A 25079-nucleotide genomic window follows, 5' to 3' on the forward strand; every position below is an offset into this window, starting at 1 on the left:
ATAAAATTTTATTTTTAACAAATTTCATTTGAATATTTTTATTTATTTATGGTCATTATATTTCAGCCCTTGGTAGTTTTACACTCTAGTTGACCCCTATTTTTCACCCCCCAGTTGTGAAGAATGTTAAATTACCCCTTTTTTGGTTAGGGTTGCTGTAGCCTAATGTTCTTTTATAATTTATTTTAAAATGATTTGTTACAACCCTACCTTCCTATTTAAAACTGTTTGCCGTGATTCGCAAAGAGAAACCCCGGTGGTTTTCTTTACTAAACAATAGATCGCTTCGACGTTCCAGCATTAACAAAATTTCATTTTTCAATGTTTAAAGCTTGAAATATCATTTACGAGCTGTCAAAATTTGTTAACATCTTACATACATAGTATATTGAAAATAATTTTAAACACAAAAAGTAATATATATTAAAACAATATCTAAAATTAAATCTGCAAGCAATATTTAAAATGTCGTCAATATATACATATGTAAAATAAAATGGAATTTACTTGTTAAATTTAATATGTTTAATACAGTTAACATTTAAAGAATTTACTTAACTTTCTTTTTTTTAAATAACGATACAACTAGCAAGTTGTTTAAAGTTATTTTAATGAGATAAATTAAATTAATGATAATTAAGTTTAAAATCCAAAACCGAAGAAAAACACCTACGTGATGCTTATCAGCCAGCAACTCCTTCCTTCCTACTTGTACATTTAGTTTAATTTTAGTATATATTTATTTTAAACAAAAGTTTAAAATAAATACACAATTATAACTGTTCCTTTAAACTGATATATTGAACAATTTTATTTTTAGATGTCATCATAATTTTGTATTGGTTTATTTTTTACAGGATATTCCAATTCACGTGACAATGCTGACCTTCGTTTTAATTGCTCTGGATAGACATAGATTTCTACAGGATCCGATAAAACCGCGTGTACCTGCTTTTGTTTGTGCAACTGGATCTTGGTTAATGGCTATTTGCATTGTTCTGCCGTATCCTATCTATACAACTTATATTGATCTTGAGGTAAGTTAGCGTAATAAATTCTTTTTGTTTTGCAATTATTTAACTTTCTAGAAATAATGTAGATGGACCATTGACTATAAAATAGGAAGAGAAAAGATTATGGAGATAGAAGAATTTTGTCATTTGGGAAGTAAAATTACTAAAGAAGGACGAAGCAGGAACCATATAAAATACCAAATAGCATAGGCGAAACAAGTTTTTAGTCAGAAATATAATTTGCTTATATCAGAAATGAATTTAAACGTCAGGAAAACCTTTTTGAAAGTATATGTTTGGAGCGTAGCTTTATAGGGAAGTGAAATTGGACGGTCGGAGTATCTGAGAAGAAAAGATTAGAAGCTTTTGAAAATGTGGTGCTATAGCAGAATGTTAAAAATCAGATGGGTGGATAAAGTGATAAATAAGGTATTGCGGCAAATCGATGAAGAAAGAAGCATTTGAAAAAATATAGTTAAAAGAAGAGACAGACTTATAGGTCACATATAAAGGCATCCTGAAATAGTTACTTTGATATTGGAGGGACAGGTAGATGGGAAAAATTGTGCAGGTAGGCAACGTTTGGAATATGTAAAACAAATTATTAGGGATGTAAGATGTAGGGAGTATACCGAAATGAAATGTCTGGCACTAGATAGGAATTCCTGGAGAGTTGCATCAAACCCGTCAAATGGCTGAAGACAAAAAAACTTTCTGTTATAAATTTTAATTTAAGATTTAACTCTGGTGGTTAAATTTTACTTATTATTTTTTTATCAATAAAATATTTAATAAATTTTTGAAATTAAGACTAAAGGCTGATAAAGCATAGATTTCCATAGCAAAAATACCTTTGAACTATCTTTACACCACTTTTTATTGCAGGGAAAACATGTAAAACATCTAAGGTAAGAGCGAAACTAGTAAAAGTTGCTTTCTATGAAAGTAATTATGTCCATTAAATAAAGTAATTGTGATAAAGACAATGAATGTGTTGTATAACAGGTAGAAAAAATACTATTACATGCCTAGAGACTTAGCGTGCCAATATGCAATGTATATTCTTCTCCAGGAAAAAGAGAAACTATTTCTTTCCCAAATAAGTCTGGTATGAAATGATTGTTGTTCTTGAAAATGGGTATACCATTTTAATTATTACCGTGAGCTCATAGTGTTAACTGTAAATGTATCTTACATAAGTATTTTAAATTATAAATCAAAGAAATTGATTAATGTGTTTCTAATAACAATTATATTAATATAAATACATTCCGTCAATGTATTTGAATTAAAAAATCTTCTTGGTTGTATTCTGTTCTGTCTGCAGTTATTACTATAAGATTTCACGTCAATTTTAACCGTACTCTTCAACGTTGAGGGACACAATAGAAAAAGATTGTATTCAGCTGCAACACAGTTGTCAAACCACTCAATTACGTTTTGTCAAACTTAATCTCTCATTTCTTTTCTATAACTTTCTCACGTATTTCACAGTAATGGATAGTAAACTCATTTGAGAAAAATGCGAAGTATAGTCATAAGGTACCAATACTAAGTGAAATACAGAAAACAGTTTCTTAATGGCTAGTGGTGGTAGGCAATTAATGATTAATATATGATGTGATTTGAAAGATCGAATTGGTATATTGTTGTTACATCTGCAGAAAATAAAGAGCAATGATGCAAGCAGGTAACCTAACAGATACGTTCAGTCTTCTCACGGACCTACAGACTTATTAAAATATAAATAAATAAAATAATAGCAGAAATAAAGTAATAAATAACAAAAATGTATTATTAAATATATTTCTTTTTACTTTAAAAAAAATCCGAGATATTTCCGTTCAAATTTAAAAGGGATTCACTAAAATTAGAAAGAAAAAAGTTAAATATGAATAATATACAACTGTATTTTCAAATCCTTACAAAATACTTACTAATATATCAATTTTGCAATGTAATCTGTGTCGTACAATGTTATCTATTCTCAAGTTTAAAAGGTCTTATTTGTCCAATATTTAAAGAAGAATAGATTCAGGCTACCTATAAATCTATTAAACATATCTTGGGTAATTTACGTTTTTAATAACCTGGTATTCACATTTTGTGAAAATTATACCCTGGAACTTACAACTGCATGCAGTTGAATCATTTTTAATTTAAAAATAAATTTTATAATCTATTAACATTTAATTAAAAGGATTTATTCCAAAATTTAATTAACTAAAGTACATTATGATTCAAATACAATATATAACATTACAATGAAAAATTATACTATTTGCTTTTTTCAATATTATGTTCAGATAAAATAAGTACTTTAACACACAATAAAGTTCAAATTCCTTAAAATAAAAAAAATATTTTTTTTTTTGTGATTGACAGTCCAAAATAAAAACCAAAATTGAATGTTCAAAATTTATACCAAAACATGAATTATAAATGGTACAAAGTCACGTGGTATTAAAAATTACATTGTTGTCGAGAAAATGGCCAGTAGGATAGATACATTAGAGGTGATTGGAATACGGCTTGTACTATACCGTATAATACCGTATAACTATACCGTATAATGGGTACTTCTATGTCAGGAAAGGTAGATACAGTGCCTGTATTGAAATGTAACGAACCGAATTGAACAATATTTTTTTTAAACGGTTAAGTTATTTAAAAACAATTAAATTCTTAAATTCCCTTTACATACACACGAAGGCGAGTAAAAAATTATCTACACTTTTGCCATAACACACTACAACACAATGCTTTCAAGAATTATATACTGTTTTCTGCGCATGCGTGCTTAGAATTGATAAAGACTGCAGTCACGAGTACGAAATTTGTTGCCGATCGCGTCATTTGCCTTCCAGCTATTACAGTGTAAATATATTCTCACTGCTAGCAGTTAGCACTAAGGAGGAACAACTAGAAGTGACCCGATTTCTTTGGTCGGAAAACGTGAAAGCAGCTGAAATTAATCTTAGAATTTTAACATTTAAAAGTGTTGTTTCGTGGATCGAGAAATTTAATAGTAGCCGGAGATGTGTGACGCATGAACAGGAGCAGAACGTCCGTCAATTTCCACCACGTATGACAAGGTTCAACAAGCTCGAGAGATGGTTCTAGCGAATAGATGAGTTATCATCGATGAGATAGCATTTTCTTTGTACATCAGTCAAGGTTCTGCCCATCAAATCATCCACAACGAACTCGGTTTCCGTAAAATCAGTGTGCGATGGGTATCAAGGCAGCCCGCTCGAACGAACACGGCTCGCCACACCATTCAAACCATCAGCAAGTTGAATTTTGAGGTACTGGAATACCCTTCCTACAGCCTAGATATTGCTCCCTGTAACTTTCATCTGTTTGAGCAGCTCAAGGATGCTTTGCGAGATCGTCTACTTTACACAGACTTAGACGTGCAGGGAGAAGAACAAAAGTCGCTTCGCGACCAACGGAAAGCTTGGACCGCTGGACCAAGTGCATTGCCAAGGAAGGTGACTATTTAGAAAAATGATGTAGATGTTGAATCCGTGCGTTTATTTAAATAGATTTTAGAACAAAAATATAAATAATTTTTGACTCGTCCTCGTGTATGTATGTATATATATATATATATATTTTAAATTTGTTTTTAATTATCCGGCGAATATAGAATAAATATATTAAAGGGGAAAGTATAGTGATCACGCCAAAAATGGGAATTTGGGTTTTTTGCCAAATCTTTACGTTTAGGATCCAACTAGTTCACCTAGACCAAAAAAAAAAAAAACATATCTACTTGAGTTGATAAGAGACAAATGCTGACTTCCGGGTGTACTCGGTTCGCCCGGCGTTCAGCGCGACCCAGAACGCGACTGTAGTAACAAGATTTGGTGCGGCGAAGAAGTTAGTTGAACACCAGGTCAAGATTGGGTGGTTGCATTGTCGGGCCCGCGTGAGGGACCTCGAGGACAGATGTTTCCGATGCTGGGATTTAGGCCACATGTCCTCCAACTGACAAGATGTTGACCCATCAAGCCGCTGCTTTAATTGTGGGAAGGCCGGGCATAAGCGAGCTCAATACATACACACACAGGTATGTGTAATCTGCACTCATCGGCCATGAACTTTCGTCCTGGCAATGTGCTGATGGCAAATGGGTGGGGTAGCGATGGAGTGTCGGATAGCCCTCTGTGGAGTCATCGTCCGTCCAAGCTTGTGCGGGTGGGTGCCGACGAAAAAGCACGGGAACTCTGGCATCCCGGAGCAGTTAAGACCTAGTCCCGGCGGGGCGACTTTTGGGTTGGCCCTGTTAGAGGTAGGCAATAAAAGGCCGGGTCCGGCATAGCCGAGCCTGGTAGAATCCTTGCACTGGGCGTGACAGCTCCCAGAGCTGTGTTATGCTTAAATGCGGATCCGGCCCTGGGAGGCTTCGAGAAGAATAAAATGTTTGTGTATTCTATGTTCATGCGTATGTACTCGTAGTTAACGTGTGTTGCACTGATTTTCTTCAAATTTGCCTGAAATATTCTATATATGAAGCATTAACCATAATAATTCTTTTAAAAATTTGTTTAGAGATAGCGATATTGCGATAAAATCAGTTTTGATTATCCTAGGAGCATTTTTGAAAAGAACCCTATTAAAGCAAATTTGATACCTGCAATGCATGTATAAATTAATCCCATTTTTTTTTCAAAAAATCAACCCCTACCTCTTAAAATTGAAATATACGTTTTTATTTTCCTCCTTTGGTGTAAATATTTTTTGAAAGTTTATACTTCATTTTAGAACTATCAAGAAATCTGTACAATTTCTTTTTAATTATACACTCCAGACCTAAAATCCAAAAAGTTTTTTGAAAATTATATTATTCTTATTATTGAATGGGATGTGTTAGATTTAGGGAAAACTTAACTTATTCAAAATTGTTTTAAACTTACCTGTATATGAATATATTTTTCTTAAAATTTATTCCCCAACTCTAAAACATATATAATTTTTTGTTTTTTTTATTTTTTGCTCTAACTCTTAATTTTTAATATTAATAATCGTGAAACTCACAATACTTTGCCAGTTTTTTTATTTCTTTGTGTATCTTAAACATGTCGGGTAATGAATTTACTAAGAGTTTAAAAAATCTTATTATTTTTACCTCCTACTTATCTTCTTTATAAAAAACTTATATTATTTTAACTAATATTTAATGTAATTTTCTCTTATCCTATTAAGGTTTTATTTAGTTGTTTTTTAATAAAATATTCTTTACATTTCTTTCTTGTATTATCTGTTTGAAAATTTATCTATTAAATGAATAAATCAAAATTTTATATCCAAATTTAGGAATTAATTTTGGAAAATTGAAAAAGTTGAATTAGGAATAAATTTTACTGTTTAACCATATAAATTGTCATATTTTTACACTTCGGATAGAATCGTATATTATTATGTTTTAACGATTATAGCATTTGTTACATGTGGAAATAATATGTGCAACATATTTCTCCTAAATCTCTAGTAAGGAAATGGGTATTCATTTTATTATTTTGCTACAGGAAATAAGATATATAACATGCTTTTGCATGCAACTTTCTGAACAAACGACACAAGTAATATATTTGTAATAAAATTAAATAAATTTTATTTTTCAGTCGATCCTCACTTCCTTTTCAACTTAATGATAATTTTTGCGAATTAATTCCTCAGTATTTTATAAAAAATTATTTAATGTGAAAGAAAAACGAAACATTTTATTTTTAAATGATTATTTTGCAATGTATATTAACGAATGCTTACCAGTATTAAAATTTATTATTATATTTTGTATGTTTTGGTAAAATAAGTGGAAATCCTATTTTCCACTTCTCTTAATTAAAGCTGGTAGTACAAAATCACCACCTATATTAACCTCGATACTGCTCCAGTAAAATATTATTTATTATAAAAAACGCTAGTATTATTAGCAAGTATAACATTGAAAATGTTAAAAAAAACACCCAATGATAAGAAACTAGAGTAAAAAATTTAAAAATACAAATTTTAAAAGTTAATAAAATTGTGACTTTTAATAAAATTAAACCTTTGGAGGAACATGAACAATATTTCTATGAAAGAACCAAGTAGACAGCTGCAATAAGTACCTAGAAAATCGTGAACAATAGGGGGGTTTTGTTTCATTTGTCGTGGACAAATGAAACAACAGCCTCCTCTTTTTTCGTTTCACAATTATTGGTGATAAAAATATTCATAAAGTAGTATATTAAAACAAGAAAATAAGTATTAAATCTAAAAAAAAAAAAAAAAAAAAAAATACTAAATATAAATTGTAAAAGAATAATTTATATTTTCAAATTGAAAAACAAAAAAATACTATGAAATATCCTTTTGTAAAACTTTATTTTCCGTTATGAATAGAAAGAAAATAAAAACCGGATTGCAGAGTAAACAAATGAAACTTATCTGTATTTCCCTTAATCGATTTCTTCTGGTGTCGGTAGAATTCATTCAACTATTTAAGTTCAGTAACCTTTTTACTATTAAATTATTTGTAAGGATTGACGATAAGAAAAGTTTTATTCAGCGGTATATTTATTTTTTTTAAAAACTTATATTTTTTTTATTATTTTCCTTTTTTAGAAAAGTTCAATTTAGTTAAATAAATTGTTGGTAGATAAGAATATAACTGGACTTCTTCATCAATAGATTTCCTTTTTAACATCCACCAAATTATTTTCCCACTTATATCTGAGATTGATCTTTCTAAAAATTTAATGAATTCTCATTCTACAATTCTGAAATCGCTTATAGTACAGAGTATTTTGATAATTATAATATTGTAATTATAATGCTACAGCGTGCGATATTTAGAACTGCATCTGAATTGCCGTCTGACATGAACGAATCATGTTAGAGAGAAAAGGATGTTGCTTAACATTAAGTTCAGGGAGCTGTCCCCATTAATAGGCAGGAGCTCGGAACTACCATTACCAAACAAGCAACTGCTGCACTCAGCGGTCCTGAAATCGATTTAGACCTACGAAATCCAATAGTGGGGAACGAAAATTGAGAGTAACATTGAAATCGTAAAGCAATTCTACAACAAATTATTGAAAAATATTACAGAAGCGTCTGCGAAAAACACTGAAAAATACGATTATCTTGGATTGTCAAACATTTGGAAGGAGATATGGCGATTCAGTACAAGATAAAAAATGAAACTGAATAAACATGTGAAGTGGCGAGGACGTTAAAAAGATCAAATGTTAAAAGACTGGGAAAAGGACTGCATATATTAGATCGTAAGTTCTCCCAAATTTTAAATGAATCAGCTACCCTAGGGTATTGTAAATCGTCAAAATTCTTCATCTCATTTAGCCACTTATTTTTGTTGGTTCTTTGATATCTTTTATTTTTTTTTTTAGTTCTTCCTTGTACGAAGTAAAGGAAGTAAGGTGATTGCGAAAAATTTTGGTTTTCAGATTTCAATGGAAATATCCATTTTGACCATTCCTGAATCCGTTTTGACTAGTTTCGGCGTGACATCTGTACGTACCTATGTATTTCGCATAACTCAAAAACGATTAGCCGTATGATGTTGAAATTTTGGATTTAGGGCTGTTGTAACACCTAGCCGGGCACCTCCAATTTTGGTTGCAAACGACTGAACCAAAAGTGTCCAAAAAAGTAAAAAATTTTTGGATTTGGGAATTTTTCTTTCATTGAGAACATTGCAACGTCATAAATGGTACTTATTTTCATTGGTTCCAGAGTTAGTCAAATGAAATTTTAATTAATGAAATATTTGGCTTATAAGGGGAAGGCACATCGGTTCGAAACAGACTTAATCTCCTTTTTTTAACTTTTTTTAAAATTTAAATATATTGATTTATTAATAATTATTAATCTCCGATTGTAAAAAGGTTTTACGATAAATAATATTCAATAAGAACAATAAAAATTTTAAAAAATATGAAAAAATATCAGAAGTTATTAATAAAATAAAATTTTATGTACTTTTCATTTTTAAAAAAAATGTGTATATGTAATTTAACAGGCGTACAAGGAAGTCATGTGGTGTCCACATCAGATTTTTGTTATTATTAATTGTTTTTTGCGATTGATAAAACTATTATTTGGTGTTTTCTCTGCTTTTTACGTTCTGAACTTTGGACTTTTATCAAAGTTCTTAAACTCGTCTTTGTACGTACTTATTTGTGTATATTGTATAGTATATAATACAGTATTTAAGTATGTTGCATATGGTGTGTATACATATACTGATATTTGAGTGATTTTAAAGGAAATCCCTCACTGCCAGTTTGTTTTTGTTCTCAAATTTACTTCTGATTCCGACAAATTGGAAACGATTTAAATTAAACAAAAATTGTTGTAAATGAATAAACATAAAAATTTTTAAAGGTTAATATCAAAAACGGAGATCTCTACAGAGGTCGAAGAAACGTTTCATAATATTGAAATATAAACTGAAAAGAAAACAATTCGAAATCGCTACGCCAATGGAGGAGAATGAAATTCGAGATATCACTAGGGGTTCCATCTGAGCACTTTAGATTCTTCAAAATTGAATGTTTGTGTTGTAAATATCAAATGTATGCATTTATACTGGTCATCTAGTGATCTTCAAATATAGAACAAATTATGATTTCTAAACTATGTTTACTAGAATGATTACTAAAAATTTGATTACGAAACTATAATTACATGTGATACTGTTAAGGGCAATTTTAAACTAACACAAAAATCTGTTCAGATACGAGTAATATTCAATCAGAATACACTTCTACAAAAATAATAAGGAAAAAAAATTGATGTAAGATATAAAAGATATTTTCTTAAATAATTTTTATGAATATTTTTTTGCTGAAATATACTACAATAAAAGATAAAGTAATATATGAATATTTATTTCTAATTTATAATTTCGAATTTTTTTTACATTTATTTATTCAGTACTAAAAGTTAGAGAAATATGTTTTAACTAATTTTTTTAAACGTTTGGGACCGTTGGTATTACACAATTTTATGTAAAAATAGAGTATCCACTTACCAACAAATGTGAATATTAATTATCAAAGCGCTTTCGGTTTATTCCTTCATAATCAGGAATTACTGATTAATTATGAATTTTATAGTTCATAGTTTTACAACTATAAAATTTATAATTAATCAATAATCCCTGATGATGGAGGAATAATCAGAAAGCGCTTGGATAATTAATATTCACAACTGCTGGTAAGTCAATACTCTATTTTTTAAATTTGTGAAAAACGTTTTGTTTCAACAAAACTAACTTAATCAAAAATTAGTTAAAGTTAAAAAAATACTCTGTTTCAGAGATGGCCTAAATAATATCTACCTAGATTAACGAATTTTAATAAAAATTGTATGAAAATTATTAATGTAAATAATATATATATATATATATATATATATATATATATAGATTTCAACACGAAATATAATATTAAAAAACTTTGATTTAGACAGTATTTTTGAATTTAAACAAGTGAAAGAATTTAAAAAAAAAATAAAAGAAAAATATTGAAAAGAAATGGTAAAGAATTGTAAAGATAGAATTCTTGGAGCAAACCACTCGAGAGAATGTGGAACATGTGTTTGAAATTGTCGAAAGTAAACCGTATTCACACCCATATGAGAAAGGAATATTTTAAGAGGAAAGAAAAAACTTTCTTTTTGATGAATTCCATATTCAACATGAAAGTTTTCTTTTAGCCTTAAAATTATTACTTTTATTTTTTTTAAAATAAAAATCGATTCGTATATTCATTTTTCATCAAAATTAGAATGGTCGAGGGCTAAACAGTAAAAAGGTTTTTAAATTTAAGAATTTGATCTGCAATAAAAATTTCAATTTTTACAATCTTTAGATTTAGCATGCAAAATTTAGTTTAAACTACATATGCGCGCGCATGCACGCAGTTAACCCATCGGGTGGTCTAGTGGTGAACTCGTCATCGCAAATCAACTGATTTTGAAGTCAAGTGTTTTAAAGCTCAGCTTTATGATGGATCATTTTTCACTTCTTTCTGTAAAGTAATACGTTACATTCTCTATAAATGTTTTTGGTTTAACCTTTAATCTTTTTTATTTCAATTTTCTTACTAGTAAAAGTTTAACAGAAAACTATTACCTCTACACCATCATTATACATCCGTATTACGGTTATTTTCTGCTTCCAATGTATTTAATTTATAAACTTCATTAATTTATAAAACTTCATTTACAGCTTTATTTAATTTCCCCTTTTCCTATTTTCTTACACTATATCCTGTTAAATATTTTTGAAACTCAATAGGTAGAAATAGGCTGGTTTTTTATATGTATTTTAACGGTAACAATATTGAAGAAATATAAAGAATTGAATTATTGATTTTTTTTTCTGTTCGTATATAATAGTAAAATTTCAGGTTTAAAAAACACGAAAATTTGAAATGTGAATATATAAAAATAAACATTTTTTTCTATTAATTTAAATTAAAAAAAAATCATGTGTATTACTTTATGTCAATGATACGAAATTCAAATGAATATATATATATGCCATATCAGAATATTTGATTTTAACAATAACCATGACTATTTAGAAAGCGGTGTAAAAACAATTTCTATCTGAATCGTGACAAGTATAATGTAAAGCTATTTCAGTAACGCAAGCTGCTACACGTTTATAGCATGCATTTACTTTGTACATATACCTATGTATGCGTCAAAGTCAGAGTGGTTATAAATGCTCTCAACGTTGAAGCTCTACTATACCTGTATGGCATGTAATCAAGTTCACTGTATGCACAGTAACTACATTAGCACTCTTTGCTATACATCGCCTTTGACAAAATATATTACCTAACTCTCATTTAGGGTAATAGAATATAATTTTAGATGAATTATTAATCAGAATATTACGTTAATTTAACCCATTATCTAAATTTTTATTATAAAACGTTTTTCTTTTTAATATTGCGATATGTTTACGTAATTACTTCCATACAATTTTATAACTTAAAAATTAAATTGGAAAATTCAACTGTTGCATCTTTATAACCAACTACACCAGAACAAAAGGTTGTGTTTAACGGGTTATATTTCTTCTTCGTCTGTATTTGTCTCAATCGTAACGATTTGACAATTGCAACGGCAAATCGTCACATTTTGGTCGTGAATACGCCTGATAAATTAAACAGATAGAATTGCGTGTTGGAAGTTTAGATAAAACGAAATCATGAGTAGAGGCGCAGATCAAAATATGGAAAATTAAACTTCAAAGAAACAAACTGTATTTCCGTTTTAAAGTTGAAGTATGTAACCTGTTTCATACTTATCGCTTCCTTCCCGCCATTCCTCACGCGCTTCGCAAGTAACGCTTGAATTTCACAATATAGTCAATTTCAGACAAGCGTTGTGAGCTAATGAGTTGTTCAAGTGTAATGTGTTTATCCTCAAAATACAAAAACTCTAAAATACTACAAAAATCAGTAATTAATGACAATAAAATAAGTTATAAAATACGATATATCTGCAATAATAATTCAATCAGGAGTCAAATAAACATACATGTGAATAGGTAATAAGACAAATCGAGAGAGATGTTGCTTTCAAGTGAACGAATTAAAGCTTTCACGAAGCGAAAAATCTGGGCGCCTCTAAACAGCCGAGTACCTCTCGCTCGTACCCTTATCGTCGATGAAGTTTGACAGTAATAACAAAAAATTATGTTGAAAAGTTAGATTTTTCGACATAAGTCATTGAGAAAATGATCAATCAAAAACATGAATTTAATATTAATTGGGGTCACAGTAACATACATTTATACGCAAAATATTATTTAAAATTAATTTGGATAGGCATTTGATAATTTATGGTTTCCAAAAAATTTAAGCATATAAAAAATTTGTCTGCATTGGTTTTGGACGATTGTTTCCAAAACAAGATGTAAAGTATTTTTAACTTTAGTTTTATTTCATCAACCATCCAAAAATAGGTCAAATAAAACCTATTTTAAGTAAAATACTTGCGAATATACTGGTGATAGAAACTGCATCATTTTTACTTACTTGTACGAAGTAAAGGAATATTGTGATTGCGAAAAATTTCGGTTTCCAGATTTCAAGGAAATATCCATTTTGACTATCTCTGAATCCATTTTGACTAGTTTCGGTGTGACGTCTGTACGTACGTATGTATGCATATACATACATACATATTCGATATACGTATGTATTTGCAAAATTAAAAACCGATTAGCGGTAGGATATTGAAATTTTAGATTTAGGACTGTAACATCAACTTGTGTACCTCCCCTTTTGATTCAATCGACAGAACCATGGAATGGAATGGAATGCAAAGTTGGCAGGAGTCTATTACTCCCTACTTTATCGCAGAACCTGGACAGAGTCCCTTGCTGCTGGATCTTTCTAATCGGGCTTGTTTTTAAAAGGGTTATTTTTTAATCTCGGATCTAATTTTTCAAGTTTTGTCTATTATTATTTTAACAGAACCAAAAATGTTCAAAAATGTCCAAAATTCCAAAAAAATTTCATTTTGCATTTTTCTTAACTGCAGTAATAAGCCTTCATTGAGAGCTTTCAACAATATGTCATAAGTGGTACTTATTTTCATTGGTTCCAGAATTATAGCCAAATAATATTTTAATTAATGAAATATTTGGATCTTACAAGGGAATGCACATAATTCGAATCAGACTTCATCTCCTCTTCTTTTTTAACTTTTTTTTTAATTTAACTATATTGATTCAGTAATAATTATTAACCCGTGATTATAAAAAAATTACAACAAATAATTATTCAATAACAAATAGAAAAAAAATCAGAAGTTATTAGTGAAATAACATTTTATGTACTTTTAAAAATGTGTATATGTTATTTAATAGGCATTATTACATATATGTGTAAGTAATAAATTTGGTGAAACATCTGATTATTTAATATTAATTGAAAATTATAATTTAGAATTGTATTATTTATGGATTTTCTAGTTTAATTTCTATTCAATTTTATTTAATTATTTTCGAATTTCTGTTTAATTTTATCTACTTTTAATTTAACTACAGACTGACTGAAAAAGAGACCCTCACAAGAACAACATATACACTGAGGCATACATGGCCGATCTTTAATAAATTGTAAAAAAATCGTACCTTTTAGTTCATTGCTATTCTGTTATTGTCGGGAAATATTTTCCCTAAGTCGGAGTTGATCATTTCGTTTATTTGCTTTTTGTTACTGATCATTAATCGCTCGTTGATTTGATACGAGTATAATTCTTCGGATCTTAATTTGTGTATACGTTCTCTAGTTTAAAAATTTCTCTCTCTTTATATTCACCCTTAATCTTTTTATTCTTTCCTTGGTCTTAACATTTTGTTCCTCTTTATATTTATCATATTCTGTTAATCTTTTTATTCTTTCTTTTGTTTTAACATTTTATTTTTTTGTTTATATCTATAATCTCTTAATGTTTTTATTCTTTCTTTGTTTGCAACATTTTCTTCCTTTTTTCTTTTTTTTAAATTCTTTTTTAATGTAAATATATTGATTTCTTAATAATTATTACCATGTGGTTGTACATTTTTTTAATAATTAATAACAATTGAACAACAGAACAAAATACATGAAAAAAAATCAGAAGTTATTAGTGAAATAAGAATTTATATACTTTTAAAATGTGTATATGTAAAGGCGTACATGGAAGTCATGTGGTATCCGAAGCAGATTTTTTAAAAATCAACTATTCTTTATCATGGAACTCAAAATTTTGACACTAATAATATTCTAATGGAACTAAAGCTCTAATAATGCCGGAAGCACTCTATGCGACAGAAGCCCTAAGACTGCGCAACAAACGTCTAATAGAAGATCTAGAAAAAAAAGACAGGAAAATTATAAGGAAAAGTTTAGGTTCTAAATTTAAAAATAATCAAGTAAAATTAATTTCAAATAAACGTTTTACTACAATTGAAAAACTGTCAAGACACGATAAGGAAAAGACGAATTCCGTTTAACTCCCATTTATTTAGAATGAATAACAGTATATTAATTAACCAAATTTATGATTTATTACAATCTAAAAAAAAAAAAACTAAAGGTAAATGGTTCACACACGTCCAAGAAGTCTTAGAAGAACAGTAATATACCTATAAAATAATTCCCAGTATATTCCCTTTTTTTTCCTTTAAATAGTTATTTCATAATTCTCTGTGCCTGATTAATAACAATAACGTATTCAGAGGAGTTAAGGTGCTCCTTTTTGGTGATATAATGCAGCTACCCCCAGTCAAAGCTGTTGTTCAACCTCCTTGATGTGAAGCAGAAATCAATCTGTTGCATCAATCTTCTGCTTAAATGGGTTAACCTTGAATGATGAGAAGTTGCTGTTTAGCAACCACATTAGGCAAGTAGCGGCAGACGCCGTCTCAGTGATGCAAAAACTTAGGAGGATTGCTCGGAAGGACTACGGGTTGTCTGGATATCAAATTTACAAGGTGTACCTTCGAAAGCATGACTTCTTACGTGGCGCCCGTTTGGGCGCATAGGTTAGATATGAATAGAGGACTTCTTCAAAATTTAAGAAGTGCCCAGCGCAGAGCCTTAATTATATGCACTAGTATTTTAAAAACAACCTCGTACAAGGCTACCACCATATTGGGAAAGGCTCTCCCAATCGGTTTATTGGTGAAAGTTCGGATAGCCATGTGGAGATTGCAAAGATACCAAGGGGCCGAGGTATTTAGGATGCGGTTTCGGGCCCGGCCAGTACCGGGACGGAACGGTGATCACAACGCACCGGATCTAAATTTCGTTTAGTTGTCAATCTCCCGCCTCCCGATGGAAGCATGGCAGCTGGAATGGGACACCACGACTAAGGAAAGATTCCTGTACAAGTTTATACGGGATCTGAGGGGATGGTATGCCTCGATTTCGTTTTTAAGAGCAACAGGTGCCCGCCTAGGTGCCCACCAACCATGATAATTTGAACCAATATCTGTTTTGGTTACGCCTGGCAGCTGATGAACTGTGCGTCTGCGGAGAGATCCAGTCAAACGAACACCTGATATTTGACTGCCCTGCTCTTGTGAGGGTCCAAGACCGGGCCACCCTGGAACTTATAGGTCAAGGGGAAAATTGGCCACTCGCATGTGGCGAGTCAATGTTGCGAGAGCCGCATTATCGAACCGTGAGGGAGTTCCTTGATGCGATTGTTTTGATTAACCGACATCAGTAGTTTACTTAAGGGAAAGACTCCTACCGCACTTTTGTAGGAAGCTAACCTAGAAACATATGGCTGACCACGCCAATTAAGGCTCCAAGCTCCCTAATATGGTGGATAGCTACTTACTGGCATTCAGCGACCAAGGCGTGGCAGCTAATTGCTGTCTAGATGAAGTAAATTTCAATTTATGGATGTCAATAGATATTTTTAGTAGCTGACAGGGTGCGCCTACCCCTTTTAGTAAATATATGAGAAGTGAGCGATTGGGACACGTAAGCTGGTGGTGCATGGCACCTCGCTTAGTCCAGTCAAGCTGTTAGGTAAGTTCTAGGAGCTATTTAGGTCACTGCTCGCTAAACTGTTTCGGGGCTCAGTAGCCGTTTTTGGCACAGACATTCGGTCTTATGCTTTAGAGCGGCCGAATGGAGCGGTGGCGGGAGAAATGTCAAGCAAACCAATTAACCTTGAGTAATTTAGATCAACGTAAATTATTGATTAATTCACACGATATAAAAAGCACTTGCTGAGACTGAAAGGTTGAGAAACCTTGCTTAGGACTGAATAATGTGCTACACTTTGCTCCAGGCTAATTGCTATTAACAAATCGATACTGTTACCAATATTATAAAGAAGTTTATTTGTCTGACCTTGTGAGACATCTCAAAATATCATGCATTGTAATGAATGTATATAGAATTATAAGATTCCCACTGTCGCAACCAATATTATATATTATATTTAATATGTATTGGATTTGAAAAGTTTAAGATGTTATATCTCGATCTTTGATATTCTTATTAACGACGCTACATATTTTGTGCAGAAACTCACATTACCTGCCCTACAGAACACCATAAAACATCATCCAACGTGAGCATACATATAGAATATCAGGATTTCCACTGTCTCTACCTACCCGCCGGATTGTGAAAAAAGGTTTTTATTGTCAATTTTTAGACCGATTATTCGTGTCTGAAATATTTGTTCATTATCATAGTACCACCGGAATAGGAAGCTGCGTCGATTGCAACAAGATTTATTTCAATCAGATTAATAAGAAAAAAGTTACGTGTGAACATACATAATAAAATATACGGGTCGAATTCATAACCTCCATTTTTAAAGTTTTTATAAATATAAAAATAAATATTTAATATGTGATACCTGGTGTAAGATGTTCAGTAGGTTTGTTGCGGTAGTCTTTAATGGCAAACAATCAAACTGTTGTAAAATTAAAATCCCACTTACCAACAATTTTAAAATATATTTCCAAGTACTTTCGGAGTTGCTACTTCATCATCAGGGATTTCTTATAAGATGTTAATTCAAAATTCATATGTATAATATATTTAAATTAATATTGTTACGTTTGTAACAGTCGGTCGTCAATAAAACTGTAACATCATGTCCGTAAGATGTTTACGACTATTATCATCTTATAAGAAATCCCTGGTGATGGAGTAGAAGCTCCGAAATACCTGGAAATATATTTTTAAATTGTTGGTAAGTGGAACTTTAATTATACAATTGTATTAATACCAACAGTTCCATATGCTTAAAAAATTTAATTTAATCAAACACAAGCTACAAGACAGAAGAAATGAAAAATAATGACACAAAAAAAACAGTAATTAAAAAAATTAGTAAAAACTAAAAGGTTAACATCAAAAAATGCATAACAAAATATTTAACGTTTTATCCGATTTCTTTTGAAATTACATGAACAGGGTTTTTTTTAAAGGATTCAAATTCAAACGCATATAATTTCTGCACTAATACAATCATTTTATCTGTTATTATTAAACTCTTTATTTATATTTTATTGGGATCGTAATAATTATATTTAACCATAATACAATTTTGAAATATTTATTAGATACAAATGTTTTTCTTTATAAAAGCTCTCGCTTTATACCAATTTATCCGTGATGTTCTGAATATATTTATCCTTTGTAATTATATTACCTAAGTAGAAAAATAAAAGTGTAATTTCTTATTATTTATCTTCATTTACCTTACTATTTTGAATCTCCATTAAAAATAATTAAAAAAAGGTATAATTTATTGTATTTTTAAAAATAATTAAATGACACCAGTTCTTAAATGAAGTTTCAAATCCTGGAGTATCATGCCGTCGTTAAGTCGAAAGAGGAACAGTGAAAACGCAGTATTTGCCGTTTGGTATCAGTTTGCATTTAACATTTTGTAATATATTTATGTTATTCTTCACAATTTTACATGGATATATTAATTAATTATGGACAACCGTAGATTTATTTAACATAAATTTATCAAATTCTATCACATTCCTAAATAAATTTTTTATACAAAATGTTTATAAAATATGGACAGCTTTAAAAATATTTTCAATAATTTAACGGAGAATAATGAAATCTATCAAATGTTACTAATTCTAGGCGATCTAATTTTTATTTTTTTATTTTCTATACAATACTCCAAGCATCTGAGACCCTTTGTAGGAGCCAATTCATATAAAAATACATATTTTAAGCAGCACAGAAAAAAAATTGACGATAAATTTGTCTACGATAAATGCAATAAAAATTACAGCAAATTAATATTTTTTACAACCAGTTTCTAAAGTTGTTTATAATACATACCCGAAAAATTATATTTTTTTGAAGTAGAAGCATTATCTAAATTTTATTTTTAACGGTTGCAAATTTATTTAAAAGTTGTCATACATTATGTATACACTGTAGCTACTTAAAATAATATGACAATTAATACTTTATAAAGCCAGCCTCCATAGCGCGAGTGGTAGCGTCTCGGCATTTCATCTGAAGGTTCCGGGTTCGAATCCCGGTCAGGCATGGCATTTTCACACGGTACTTTCCAATCACCTCATCCTCTGAAGCAATACCTAACGCTAGTATCGGAGGTTAAAAGAAAAAATACCATTATAGCTTAGTAATTTTGAAAAATCGAATATTGTAATAAATCTACAAATTACTGAAATATAAACAAAAATATATTTTACGTATCTAAAAAGGGAAATAACATTTCAATAAGATCTTTCCTTAAAAAAAGAAGAGAGAAATTAAAACAAATTTACTTTGAAAGGCGAACTTAATATTTTCATCTCAAAGATTTTAACATCCCAAAGAACATCTCAAAGATTTTAGAAATGTCATTTAAAAAAGATTACAGTTTTAATCTATTTTTTATTTTTTAATAAAATGGTAGGTTCTATAAATCATCCTTATCTTATCGTGATTTTAGGAATGAAATCATTATTTTCGTTAGGTAAAAATTTTGTTATTTTATCACATTATCTCTTACAATTATTATTTTATTTTTCTGAAAGGGAAAATAGTTTACCATATAATACTGGTTAGAATAAAATTTATTATATTTAAAGTAAATTTTAACATATAGTTTAATTAGATAATTTTAATTTTTTAGAATGGAGTTCTTTTATTATCTCATAAAAGAATAAAAATATTAAAACTGACTTCTCATCCGCTGCTCGTTTCTCGTCACCCGTATTTTTCTTTAAATGCCTGTGCGAACGCGTAACGATTACGGTATATAAATTACGGAGATAGAGAATCTCTGTAGAATCTTCTAAATTTGAACAAATTAATGGGTTGGTTTTACAATTCAATCTATTAAAATTTTATTCAGACAATGTGAGATCACCTTTATCAGTAAAATTAAACTTTTGCAAGATAAGCCAAATAAGCTCGTTAGGTTTTAGCCTATCAATCTTCGTTTGTTTGGGCGCTTAGCGTCTCTCCTTTGTCTAATGATTTATTGTCAGACGAATTTTGGTGTCGTCAATATTTTATTCATATTTAATGCTGAAGTTTCTTCTTTGAGGGCCAAAATGTTTATAGATGTGTACGAATTATTATTTTTTTTTTTGTAATATACAATACTAACTAACTGTTTGCAAAAATTCTGACTAGAAACGCTGAATTATTTGTACATTCAAATTTGACGAAGGTACTTGCAGTTGGACGCCACAGTCACATTGATTTTAGAAACGATTTATATAATATTCTATTGTGTAGTAATAATTACTCGTACAATAGCGTCAAAAAAATAAACGAAAGATTTGCTTAAATATTTCGTCTAAGTGCTTGGTTTTATGTTGAGAGTATTTTTCTCCACTTAAGTCTTCTATCCAAATACAAGGAAGATAGACAGTTGTGAATGTCTAAGGAATTTGAACATTGTTGAAAAATAATTTAGATTAAATAAATCTAACTTGTGAACATAATATGAACTTCCTTCGTTTTTAGAAATCATTATTTTCTACCACATATGAATGACTTAAATGGTTTTGTAAGCGTAAAAATTCTATGGCTGAGTAGAAGACTTTAGATTAATTTTATTAAATTTTTTTTTCTGCTCCATAATAATTATAATTACAATTGGCTTCCTGCGGCGCCATACGTAAGTTTCCTGAAAAAGCAAGTGATAAGAAGGTCCTTAAGGAACCCCCAAAATAAATAATACACAATAAACAGTTGCAAGCAAACAAAGTCAAATATGAAATTTCAAGCTCAGTCATAAATCACAAACCATTTATTTCAGTGCCATATAGTCCACAAAACAAACATTATTAACAAAGAAAAAATAAAAAGAAAGAGAAGTAACAAGAAATTAGATACGACACCACTAAACTTGACGGTGTCAGATTCCAAACTGTTACGCAGACCCTAAGTCGAGTACATTGGCTCGTTTCAACCGTAGGACGTCTCTGCTGTTATCGAGTAGATTAATTGCAAAATGGTTTACATGATTCTCAAGCCTCTGCAGGTATTTGACATCTCACGACCCGATGGGAGATCCACATAATCCTGAATCTCATCATTCCGTGTGAACCACAGAGCTTCGGCAATATCCTCGCTAGTTTGATCTGAAATCGTTGTATAATTTCCACATTAGTAGTTCTAGCCGTTCCCCACAATTCTACACCGTACGTCCAGATCGGGCGCAGGATAATCTTGTAAATTTAGATCTTGTTGGATAGCGTGAGGCCTGAGTTCCTCCGTAGCGGCCAATGAAGTTCCCTGTACCTTGCGTTTAGCTGTTTCCTCTTCATCATCACGTGACACTTTCAGGTCAAACGCCGATCCAGGTGAAGTTCCAGATACCGCACAGTATCACAGTTTGCGGAATCAAAATACAGCATTTATTTAAATTCAAAATTCTTTTTCTTGAAATTATTAAAAGTATTATCTAAAAATTTAAAGTTTCTTATTTTATTAAGAATTAACGTTAAACGATAAAAAACAAAAAAATATGTTTGACAGCTTTAATTTATGCTTTTCGTGTTTTTATACAAGACCTAAGATAATATTGAAGTTATCAATAACAACGACAAAAAAAAATATTTTTTTTTGTTCTTAATATATTAAAAATGAAATATGTCATTTAAAATAAAATAAATTAATGATATTTTTATTCTTTTAACTTAAAAATTGTGCAGGGACTCAACAACCAGTTATATTATACTATTCTTTTTTTTAATGATGTTATAAATATTGTTTCGTCTGAAAATATTTTAAGCCTGACCGAGATTCGTTCGCAGAACCTTCTGGTAGAACGATGGAGGGTAGAAACGCTACCACTCAACTACGCTGGTCCGTCAGTGAAAGTATTTCGAAAGAAACATGTTTTCTCTGTAGCCCCATCACAACCCCGTAGAGGGTTTTTTGACACTTTCCGCCTTGTGACCCTTCCGGTTGCCACACCCACCCCACGCGGTTCCTTGCCTTGATGGACTTTAATGGGAGTCGTCTATTGCCCTAATAGTCTTTTACATCTAATAGAAATAAGCCAGGCCTTGTTGAGATGCCATTGATGTAAATGCCTCGGTAGTCATTTACATCAGTGATTTGTAAACTCAGATTTTGCCCTCGCTGCAAATTTGGAATGAATTCACTTCTTTATGAATTAAATCTCAGATAAATACAGTCAATTTTTTAACAAAAATGCACTGTTTGAATATATATTCAAACTGTTGAATACTCCAACTTGAGTAATTTTGTAATATAATTATAATTGAAAGATGATTATTCCTTTAAATACACAAACCTAGCTTCAAAGTTTATTTAAAAGATGAGATGTATAATTTCAAAATCTCTACTGTTAACAAGTTTGCGGTAAATAATTTAAAACATAACAGTTCAAAGACAACTAGATTTTTATTAGTTCTAAATTCATATACGCAGTTACAAGATACTCTATGGAAATGGTTTACACCTCGATTTTTTTTAAATATTGAAATAATTAACCGAATTAAAAAAAATCTTTTTAATCTAGAAGTCCTAAATTTAATAATCTTATTTTATTTATTCAATTGAATCGATATTTTTATTTGTTACGTTATAATGAAATATCGAATATTTTTGTATTCTATTGATATCAGTTTAATAATGTATTGAATAATATATCAAGTACAGGAAATTAAAAAAAAAATCAACACAACTACTCATATAACTAATGTGCAAGTGACAGTGACATAAACATTTTTTATTTTGTATGACCGCTTGTGCAGATGAGCGGAGGGAGTATACGTGCCGAAGTATCCGTTATTTACATGATTCTAAATAGTATTGTGTATTTTTTCATATCCTGTGTTATAAATATTTTTAAAAAATTCCAAAATTGCAATACTTTATACATACACTAGCGGTCACCCGCGGCTTCGCACGCTTACTTGACAAGTAGCTTGAGCTCTTCGATGCTCATTTGAGCTTCAGTTTCGACAGGATGCTTCTTGAAGTTTATCTTTCGGGTTTTTTGTAGGGTAACCCTGAGCGGAGTGAGACCGGAAATAAGGTTGAAAACGGGTGAGAAAGAGATAGCAGATGAAATGGTGATATCACTTACAATGGGGTAAAGAACAAAATAGTTGCGCACCAATTTTTAAGTTTGATTGTTAATAACTTAGAAACTAAGAAAGTTATTAGAGACGGGAAAATTGCATTTTTTAGCCAACTTTATGGGCTTTCAGAAGTTTACCTCTTCTTTAATACGTCGATTTTTTCATCGTTTTCGAGGTATTCGTGAAAAAACACAAGCTGGAGGTTAAGATTTTACTTTTAACAAAATGGGTAGGAGTAGTTTTTTCAAAATGAAATTTAGATAACAATTTTTCTCTTGTCTGGAACTATTAGTGTGCAAAATTTCTTCACTAACGGAATAAAATTATAGATCTGTATAAAAGACAAACGAACACGCATTTTCTTTATAGTTGCAGAGTGCCGTAGGCACGTCCGCAGATATATGTACGAATACGTAAATAATTAATTAATAAATTTGTTAAATGTAGCCTATGATTATAGTGTGAAAACTACTGCAACAGCTGTCAAGGTTGTTACCCAATATCCGAAATAATATTTGACATATAAATAGTGATTCTCGAGTAATGCTAGTCTTCATGAAATTGAAAATTTTGTTTCGTTTAATTCCTAGTTAAAATCTGCCACGTTTTCATATGTTTTGTTATTAATAAACTTAAAATTCTTACGTTTGTATTTTTAATTTTTGTGTACATACCATTTTACTCAGAATCAAATTCTCTACAAGTTTTATTTAAAATCTTATATATATTACCCATTTAACAAAATTATTTTACACTAAACATAAAATAGTGTGCTTTACGATTCCAAATTTTTACCTTTTATCACAGATTTCCAAAAAAGTATTAAATAGTTTTGTTTAATTTTTTGTTTCAATTTTTCAGGTCAGATTACATATAAAACCTCTAGATTTATTAATACAGATTAATCTGTGTCAAAGAATTAATTACAGGTTGGCTTAATTGTAAGGAAGACAGAAATCAGTGAGTGTGAAATATCTTCGTCTAATAAATTATTTCCGAACCTATCTTTTATGAACTTACTTCTTTATTTTTATCAATAGAACATGTCCTGAAACTTGTTACATTCTTCAAGGATCACCTTGTATAATACAGTTATTTTATTCATTATATTGTTTTTAATTTTTACATAAGATCTGCTGTATGATTTTACAGAATCTGACTAATAAATAGATAAATTTTAATTTCAGTAATAATAATAATAAGAATAATAACCCAATTAGAAGTTATTAATTACGGTTTAAAATTTATGTGAGATTTTATCTCGTAAGATCTTTCATTTATGAATAAATGAAAAAAAAAATATGGGTAAAAAATTAAATTTTATAAAAATAATTATAAAAAATTTCTAATATAATATTAAAAAAAAAACTATATCTTGGACAGGTTTTATTTCACAGTAAGAAAATGATTACCTAATGAAAGGTTAAATTTATATACATCAAGAAACGTCTTCTTTTTTTTTTTTACTATTCTCTAAAGCTTTCATACATTTTGATATTTATAAAGATCCATTTTTTCTTTTCTCATCCAATTTAATCATGAATAGCTGTCTGCTTAGAAAGGGACTAATCGGTTTCTTTAAAAAGCGATATTTTATTGATAAAAATTTACAGTTCCAACAACTTTTTTCAATATTTTGTGATAATTTACTCTTTCACGAAATGATTTCTAAAGATACTGATGTTAATAATAAAATAGTTTATTTGCTTCACTTATTCCTTCTTTTAAAATTATACGAACTATTTATGTTTGTATTTTGGAGACAAAAAAGGAAAAAAATTGGGGTTAGAGCGATGTTAAAAAACACAACTCAAAAAACGGCTAAAAATTTTCAGGATTTTGAAGCTTTTCATTGCAAAAGTTATTGTTGTACGCTAAATTCATGAACGTTATTTAGTTTACAATTGGTAAAAAAAATTTAGCAAAATCATATGTAATGAAACATAAACCATATAACA

General features: G+C 29.9%; 1 protein-coding gene across 1 annotated transcript in view; it reads left to right on the forward strand.

Moving 5' to 3' along the window:
• Nucleotides 1-878: 878 nt before the first annotated feature.
• LOC142324775 (prolactin-releasing peptide receptor-like) overlaps nt 879-25079 on the forward strand; it is a 414884-nt gene continuing 390683 nt past the window's right edge. Inside the window, exon 1 of the mRNA XM_075365750.1 lies at nt 879-1037. Coding sequence (XP_075221865.1) covers nt 879-1037 — 159 coding nt within the window. The remainder of the gene's footprint in view (nt 1038-25079) is intronic.

Source organism: Lycorma delicatula, chromosome 5, assembly GCF_047948215.1.
Source record: "Lycorma delicatula isolate Av1 chromosome 5, ASM4794821v1, whole genome shotgun sequence".
NCBI classification, from domain to species: Eukaryota; Metazoa; Arthropoda; class Insecta; order Hemiptera; family Fulgoridae; genus Lycorma; species Lycorma delicatula.